The sequence below is a fragment of the Benincasa hispida genome, chromosome 1, assembly GCF_027475165.1.
Source record: "Benincasa hispida cultivar pf3 chromosome 1, pf3_genome.v1.1, whole genome shotgun sequence".
Taxonomy (NCBI): Eukaryota; Viridiplantae; Streptophyta; class Magnoliopsida; order Cucurbitales; family Cucurbitaceae; genus Benincasa; species Benincasa hispida.
The window spans coordinates 24,281,507-24,290,892 of record NC_143478.1 but is presented as its reverse complement, the minus strand read 5'-3'; the positions used below and the strand labels follow the sequence as shown (position 1 = coordinate 24,290,892).

Sequence of the window (9,386 nt, the reverse complement as noted above, 5' to 3'; positions counted from 1 at the left end):
TATCTAAGTCATATCACCAATATCATTAATATCATTCATTTAATTAATATATACTAGTGGCCATCTACTATCCGTGGTTTAATTAATTATAAATAAATATGAAGTAAAAATTTAAATTTAATTTAAATGGTGATAAAATTAATGAAACTTAATTAATTATAATTATTTTAAATTAACTAACCATCGTAACCATTACTAATAAAGATGAAAAATTAATATTTAGTGAAAAGTTAGAGATTAAAAATTTTAAAAACTAAATTGAATAAAATTTACATTTCATTGTAACTTCCAAAATATAGTCTGCAACGTAGAATCAAATAAAAAGTAAACTTAAAAAAATAAAAAAATGCATTTTTGCCTTAAGTCAAATATCTACAAAACTAGATGAGACCGTGAGTGAAGAGGAAAGACGGTGAAGGGTTTCTTCTTCTAAACCCTAGTTTCTTCTTTCAGCTCTCTAGTTTCTGCAACCTTCGACTTCTATCATGGCGCATTTGGGTGGTGGTGCTGAAGCGCACGCCCGTTTCAAGCAATACGAGTACCGAGCCAACTCCAGTTTGGTTCTCACAACCGATTCTCGTCCTCGTGACACTCATGAACCCACCGGCGAGCCCGAGTCTCTTTGGGGAAAAATTGACCCCAAAAGCTTTGGTGACAGAGCTTACAGAGGAAGACCACCTGAATTGGATGAGAAACTTAAGAAATCCAAGAGGAAGAAGAAAGAGATCGATCCTCTTGCGGAGCCTCCGCCTAGTAGGCAAGGCAAGCGCCGTCGTCTTCAGGAAGAAAGTGTTCTTACTTCTACTGAAGAAGGTGTTTACATGCCTAAGACTAAGGAGACCAGAGCGGCTTACGAGGCGATGCTCAGTGTCATTCAACAACAATTGGGTGGGCAACCTTTGAGCATAGTGAGCGGTGCAGCGGATGAGATTTTGGCGGTTTTGAAAAATGATTCATTCAAGAACCCAGACAAGAAAAAGGAAATTGAGAAGTTACTGAATCCTATTCCAAACCATGTATTCGATCAGTTGGCCTCCATTGGGAGGCTTATTACCGATTATCAAGATGGGAGCGATGTGGCTGGGCCTGCTTCTGCTAATGGTGATGGTGCTCTTGATGACGATATAGGTGTTGCTGTTGAATTTGAGGAGAATGAAGAGGAGGAAGAGAGCGATCTCGACATGGTCCAGGAGGACGAAGAAGATGAGGATGATGTGGTAGAGCCTAATGGTTCTGGCGCTATGCAGATGGATGGGGGAATTGATGACGATGACTTGCAGGAAAATGACGGAGGTATGAACCTTAATGTTCAGGATATTGATGCTTACTGGCTCCAGAGGAAAATCTCTCAGGCTTACGAGCAACAAATTGATCCACAGCAATGCCAGAAGCTTGCAGAAGAGGTACTAAAGATACTGGCTGAGGGTGACGACCGGGAAATTGAGACCAAGTTGTTGGTGCATCTCCAGTTTGAAAAATTCAGTCTTGTAAAATTCCTTCTACGGAATCGGTTGAAGGTTGTATGGTGCACCCGTTTGGCTAGATCTGAAGACCAAGAGGAGAGAAAGAAAATTGAGGAGGAAATGATGCATTTGGGTCCAGATTTAGCTGCAATCCTCGAGCAGCTGCATGCCACTAGAGCAACAGCAAAAGAACGACAAAAGAATTTAGAGAAGAGTATCAGAGAAGAGGCTCGTCGATTGAAGGATGAGAGTGGAGGGGATGCAGAAAGGGGAAGGAGGGAGCCCGTTGAGAGAGATATGGACAACGGGGGGTTGAGTGGACAGAGCCAATTGCTTGATCTTGACAATATTGCATTTCAACAAGGTAGTCTTTTGATGGCAAACAACAAGTGTGTACTTCCTGATGGATCATACAGGCATCTCGGTAAGGGATACGAAGAGATTCATGTACCTGCACTGAAGCCAAAACCTTTTGATAGCGATGAGAAATTTGTTAAAATTGCTTCAATGCCAGATTGGGCACAACCAGCTTTTAAGGGAATGACTCAGTTAAATAGGGTGCAGAGTAGAGTCTACGAGACTGCCCTCTTTAAAGCCGATAATGTTCTTTTGTGTGCCCCCACTGGTGCCGGGAAAACCAACGTTGCAGTCCTCACTATACTACAGCAGATCGCTCTGCACACAAATCCAGATGGTTCGTACAACCACAATGATTATAAGATTGTATATGTTGCACCTATGAAAGCCCTTGTTGCTGAAGTTGTTGGCAATCTATCTAATCGCTTGCAGGACTATGGTGTCAAAGTACGGGAACTTAGTGGAGATCAGACATTGACCCGTCAACAGATTGATGAGACTCAAATTATTGTTACAACTCCTGAGAAGTGGGATATCATTACTAGGAAGTCAGGTGATCGCACATACACACAACTTGTAAAGCTTTTGATTATTGATGAGATTCATCTTCTTCATGATAACAGAGGTCCTGTGCTTGAAAGCATTGTCGCCAGAACTGTGAGGCAAATTGAGACCACGAAGGAGCATATCCGCTTGGTGGGATTATCAGCCACACTCCCTAATTATGAAGATGTAGCATTATTTTTGCGAGTTGATCCGAAGAAAGGGCTGTTCCATTTTGACAATAGCTATAGACCCGTCCCGCTCTCTCAACAATACATTGGAATAACGGTGAAGAAGCCGTTGCAGAGGTTCCAGTTGATGAATGATCTCTGTTATGAGAAGGTAATGGCAGTTGCAGGAAAACATCAGGTTCTTATTTTTGTACATTCAAGAAAAGAAACATCCAAAACAGCTCGTGCGATACGAGATTCTGCGCTTGCCAATGATACACTCAGCAAGTTCTTGAAGGAGGACAGTGCTAGCCGTGAGATTCTTCACACTCATACTGATTTAGTTAAAAGTAATGATCTCAAAGACCTTCTACCCTATGGTTTTGCAATTCATCATGCTGGGATGACAAGGGTTGATCGCCAACTTGTTGAGGATCTTTTTGCTGATGGTCATATTCAAGTTTTGGTTTCAACGGCTACTCTTGCATGGGGTGTGAATTTGCCAGCTCATTGTGTCATTATCAAGGGAACCCAGATTTACAATCCAGAGAAAGGAGCATGGACTGAGTTAAGTCCTCTAGATGTTATGCAGATGCTGGGTCGTGCAGGAAGACCACAATTTGATTCTAATGGAGAGGGAATAATCATCACAGGACATAGTGAATTACAGTATTATCTTTCACTAATGAACCAACAGCTACCAATTGAAAGTCAGTTTGTGTCCAAATTGGCTGATCAATTAAATGCAGAAATTGTTCTTGGAACTGTTCAAAATGCAAGAGAAGCGTGTAATTGGCTTGGATATACTTACTTGTATGTTCGTATGCTAAGGAATCCCACCCTTTATGGACTAGCAGCTGATGCTCCTACAAGGGATATAACATTGGAAGAGAGAAGAGCTGATTTGGTATGTTCAAAATACTTTATTTTTATTGTCTTGAAAATGTCTAATATTGGTTGTTTGCTGGATTGCTTGTTACTTTTCTAGAATATTTCTTGTTGCCTCATGTGTTTGAGATCTTAGGTCTTAGGTGTCAGATGAGCAAAATTCAACCCTTCAGAAAAATATTTTAGCACATATAGTAGATGATAAATTATCATTTCAGAAATATTTTCTTACTTTCTTGAAAAGAAACAACACTTAAATTTAAGACCAAAACAAGATTAAAAAGAAAAGTGGCTAGACAACATGCCAACCAGTGGTTATAATGATCGTGATCTATGGTCTAGAATGAAAAGAAAATAGGAATATCTGAACCATGAAGATGTAAATGGATCGTGAATAGTTTGTATGATGCTTCGGTTCTCTGAACAGAGGCATATGATTCTCCAGGTCTCTCAATCACATGGATCATGAATAGTTCTCCTATTCCTCAACCTAATGCCTAAAGGAGATGTTAGACTAGAGGACCTATAACCCATAAAAATATACCTCTACCAACTATATATAGGACGATGCAGTAACCTTATGAATTATCATCTTCAATAATCAAATAGAGTAAAGGATGAAAGTTGACATTATAAAGTGATTAAGTGCTGTAAACTGTTAATATTTATTAGAAATAGATCAGTAACGATGAGGGAGTTTAGTATGAAAAGAGCCTGTAGAAACCTATTGGTGTGGTTTTGTGTAAACTCTTATGGTTTGGAGCTTTTGCCTTCTCTAGCTTCTATCAAATTATTGAGTTTCATGTTCAGAAAAAAAATAAATAAATAAAAAGAAACGCGAGTTTGTTTCTTTTAAAAATAATGGCTGGTACAATACTGTACTCGAGGAAAGGAAAGCAATGAGAGGTTGTACTTTGGCAAAGGGGAATAGACAAAATTTTAAGAGAGAAACTTACCTAGAGGCTAGAACAGACCTTGTAATATCAATTAAAGATATCCTTCTATTCCTCTCCGACCTCATTGAGGCAAAGAGTTTTATATTTCCTTGTGCATAGAACTGTCCAGAAAAATTTGTGTTGCCTTACAATCATGTCTGAAATTACAGCTCGTGTGTAGCATATTGATTGTGTGGCTGATAATGATGATTGTTGTTTTTATATAGTGGTTTTATGATATGATACTTTCGTTTTTCTCATTATGATGATACTCTATGTTTGCAGATTCATTCAGCTGCTACAATTTTGGATAAAAATAATCTGGTTAAGTATGACCGGAAAAGTGGGTATTTTCAAGTTACGGACTTGGGTCGCATTGCTAGCTACTACTATATAACACATGGAACAATATCCACTTACAATGAGCATTTGAAGCCAATGATGGGAGATATTGAACTATGTCGATTGTTCTCATTGAGTGAGGAATTTAAATATGTAACAGTGCGACAAGACGAGAAAATGGAATTAGCAAAGCTGTTGGAACGTGTTCCAATTCCTATCAAGGAAAGCTTGGAGGAACCCAGTGCCAAGATCAATGTCTTGCTGCAAGCGTATATCTCTCAGTTAAAGCTGGAAGGGCTGTCACTGACATCTGACATGGTGTTCATAACTCAGGTCTGTTCAGTTTGCTTTTATTCAGTGAATTTATATAAATTGAATTATCACACTGTAATCTTAAAGCTTAACCTTTGTTATTAATGGTAATTTAGAACTCATTTTGTAGATTCTTACAATCTTTGTTCTCTTTCAAACTTCTTTTGTCGTCTGTACTAATTTTATTTGCCTATGTTAAGGCCTATTTTAATTTGGTTTCCTTTGCATTAATATAAATTCCTTCATGTTCCATCAGAGTGCTGGACGGCTTATGCGAGCTCTTTTTGAGATTGTTTTGAAACGAGGATGGGCACAACTTGCTGAGAAGGCCTTGAACTTGTGCAAGATGGTGAGTAAAAGGATGTGGAGTGTCCAGACACCTCTTCGGCAATTCCATGGTATCTCTAATGATATTCTCATGAAGCTGGAGAAGAAGGATTTGGCTTGGGAACGGTATTATGATCTCTCATCGCAGGAACTAGGTGAGCTTATACGTGCCCCCAAAATGGGAAGAACTCTTCATAAGTTCATCCATCAGTTCCCAAAATTAAATCTTGCTGCACATGTTCAGCCAATTACACGCACTGTTCTGAGAGTTGAGCTCACAATAACACCAGACTTTCAGTGGGAGGACAAGGTTCATGGATATGTAGAGTCATTTTGGGTCCTTGTGGAGGATAATGATGGTGAATTTATACATCATCATGAGTATTTCTTGTTGAAGAAGCAGTACATTGATGAGGACCACACTTTGAATTTCACGGTGCCAATATGTGAACCACTACCTCCACAATATTTCATACGTGTTGTGTCAGATAGATGGCTAGGGTCACAAACTATTTTGCCGGTCTCTTTTAGACACCTCATTCTACCAGAAAAGTTCCCCCCACCAACGGAGTTATTAGACTTGCAACCACTTCCTGTTACTGCATTAAGAAATCCATCTTGTGAAGCTCTTTATCAAGATTTCAAGCATTTCAATCCTGTTCAGACTCAAGTCTTTACTGTGCTATACAACACAGATGACAATGTTTTAGTTGCTGCACCAACTGGAAGTGGAAAAACTATCTGTGCGGAGTTTGCTATATTAAGGAATTATCAGAAAGGACAGGATAATGTATTACGTGCTGTTTATATTGCCCCTATTGAAGCTCTTGCCAAAGAACGTTATAGGGATTGGGATAAGAAGTTCGGAAAGGGGCTTGGGATCCGTGTTGTTGAGTTAACAGGGGAAACAGCTACAGATTTGAAACTTCTCGAGAAAAGTCAAATAATCATTAGTACCCCAGAAAAATGGGATGCTTTATCTCGTCGTTGGAAGCAACGCAAATATGTTCAACAGGTCAGTCTTTTTATTATTGATGAACTTCACTTGATTGGTGGTCAAGGTGGTCCTGTATTGGAGGTGATTGTTTCGAGGATGAGATATATTGCTAGTCAGATTGAGAACAAGATTCGAATTGTGGCCCTTTCTACTTCTCTTGCAAATGCAAAAGATATCGGGGATTGGATAGGGGCTACTTCTCATGGTCTCTTCAATTTCCCCCCGGGTGTTCGTCCTGTTCCTTTGGAGATTCATATTCAGGGGGTGGATATAGCTAATTTTGAAGCTCGAATGCAGGCAATGACTAAGCCAACATACACTGCTATTGTTCAGCATGCAAAGAATGGAAAGCCTGCTATTGTCTTTGTTCCCACGAGAAAGCATGTCAGACTGACAGCAGTAGATATAATGACGTACTCAAGTGCAGACAATGGAGAGAAACTGCCATTTTTGTTGAGATCTCTTGAAGACATTGAACCCTTTGTTGAAAAGATTCACGATGAGATGCTGAAAACCATTTTACGTCATGGAGTTGGCTATTTGCACGAGGGATTGTCTAGCTTGGATCAAGAAGTTGTGACACAATTGTTTGAAGCAGGGTGGATTCAAGTTTGTGTTATAAGCAGCTCAATGTGTTGGGGTGTTCCATTGACAGCCCATTTGGTAGTAGTAATGGGAACACAATATTATGATGGAAGAGAAAATGCTCACACCGACTACCCTGTTACTGATTTGATGCAGATGATGGGCCATGCCAGTCGACCACTGCTTGATAACTCTGGAAAATGTGTCATTCTCTGTCATGCACCCCGTAAAGAATACTACAAGAAGTTCTTATATGAAGCTTTCCCGGTTGAAAGCCACCTACACCATTTCCTCCATGATAATATAAATGCAGAAATTGTTGCCGGAATTATTGAGAACAAGCAGGATGCTGTTGATTATATTACGTGGACTCTTGTGTATAGAAGGCTTACTCAGAATCCCAATTATTATAATCTTCAAGGTGTCAGTCATAGGCATCTTTCTGACCACCTTTCTGAGCTTGTTGAGAACACGTTGAGTGACTTAGAAGCAAGCAAGTGCATCGGCATCGAGGATGACATGGACCTGTCTCCATCTAATCTTGGTATGATAGCATCATATTATTACATCAGTTATACTACTATTGAGCGTTTCAGTTCGTCTTTAACTGCTAAAACCAAGATGAAGGGTCTTCTGGAGATTCTGGCTTCAGCTTCTGAGTATGCATTACTTCCAATACGACCGGGTGAAGAAGAGTTGATTCGTAGATTGATTAATCATCAGCGATTTTCCTTTGAAAATCCAAAATGCACAGACCCACATGTCAAAGCAAATGCTTTGCTGCAGGCTCATTTCTCGAGGCAATCCGTCGGTGGTAACTTAGCGTTGGATCAACGGGAGGTAGTAATTTCAGCCAGTAGGTTGCTGCAGGCAATGGTGGATGTTATTTCAAGCAATGGTTGGCTGAGCCTTGCCCTTCTTGCAATGGAAGTTAGCCAGATGGTAACCCAAGGCTTGTGGGAGCGGGATTCCATGCTTCTTCAGCTACCACATTTCACAAAGGAGCTAGCCAAGAGATGCCAAGAGAACCCTGGAAAGAACATAGAGACAATATTTGACCTGGTGGAAATGGAGGATGAGGAACGGCGCGAACTACTTCAAATGTCGGATTCTCAGTTGTTAGATATTGCACGCTTTTGCAATCGGTTCCCAAATATCGATATGGCATATGAGGTACTGGATGGTGAAAATGTTGCAGCAGGGGAGAACATAACACTGCAAGTTACACTTGAGCGAGATCTTGATGGAAGGACCGAGGTCGGGCCTGTGGATGCTTTGAGGTATCCCAAAGCCAAAGAAGAAGGCTGGTGGCTTGTTGTTGGCGACACAAAGAGTAACCAGCTACTGGCGATTAAAAGAGTCTCTCTTCAAAGGAAGGCAAAGGTCAAGCTTGATTTCACTGCACCTCCAGATACCGGAAAGAAATCGTACACCCTTTATTTCATGTGTGACTCATACTTGGGCTGCGACCAGGAATATAGTTTCACAGTGGATGTTAAAGATGCAGCTGCATTTGATGAAGAAGAGTAGCTGGTATCTTAAATCACACACTCTTTTACACCTGTGATACACACTGATGGCCTTTTCTTAACGCTTTCTAAATTATTCTTTCAGGAAATTGATCGAGGCTATCTTTCAGGAAATTTATCGAGGCTATCTTTCAGGAAATTTATCGAGGCTATAGATGAGTACAAAGGCGATGGTCCCCTGCAGTCATGGCTTGAGTGAGTGGCTATGTAATTCATCTAGTTTTCACATATAATTTTCACATGTTAAAGATGCAGTGGTATCTTAAACTTGTATACTTGATAGATAGTAGTTATGAATGTATGCCACTGCCTACTGACTAGCGCATTAGAACCCAACTTTATGGGTCTGTTTCAGTTTTTGTGACTTAGATGTTATTAATCGTATGAAACTTCAAACTTTGAGGCACGCCCTACTCAAGGCCTGATTCTGATTCATTCAACAAGGTATCTGGATAATTTTTGTGTTGAAACTCTTTTTGGCCTATTTTACACACTGTGGCCTTCTCTTAATGTGTTCATTATTCTTTCAGTAAATTGGTCGAGGCTATCAGGCGAGTACAAAGGTGATGTTCCCCTGCAGCCATGGCTTGAGTGAGTGGCTGTGTAATTCATCTATTTTTCACATATTAACTTTAACATCTTTGTTTGAACCTACACAGATACTGAGAACTTGTTTCAGAAATTCATTGGTTAATATCATTTTTGTTTATCTCAGAATCACTCCAAGAAAACTTTTAATCATCCAAAATCAAGTTTAATAATATGAAAATTGTGTTTAAAAGTGAAAAATTGTGCATCAAATTGATTTTGAATGATTAGAAGTGTGTTTCGGAGTGGTTTTGAACAAGTAATTTAGACTATTTTAAAGAGAAGTATGGTAGTTACTAGCCTTCCAAGCCTAGTTCCCTTCTGTTGGGCCTGGGTCCTTCAAAATAATG

The 9,386-nt window shown here is 39.8% G+C and overlaps 1 protein-coding gene across 1 annotated transcript; it reads left to right on the top strand.

Moving 5' to 3' along the window:
• Nucleotides 1–353: 353 nt before the first annotated feature.
• LOC120075211 (DExH-box ATP-dependent RNA helicase DExH12-like) lies at nt 354–9,165 on the top strand. Its single transcript, XM_039028424.2, has 5 exons — nt 354–3,440; nt 4,642–5,031; nt 5,267–8,452; nt 8,534–8,892; nt 8,979–9,165. Exons 1-3 carry the CDS (start codon nt 486–488, stop codon nt 8,447–8,449), a joined length of 6,528 nt encoding a protein of 2,175 aa, XP_038884352.1. The 5' UTR covers nt 354–485; the 3' UTR covers nt 8,450–8,452; nt 8,534–8,892; nt 8,979–9,165.
• Nucleotides 9,166–9,386: the final 221 nt, after the last annotated feature.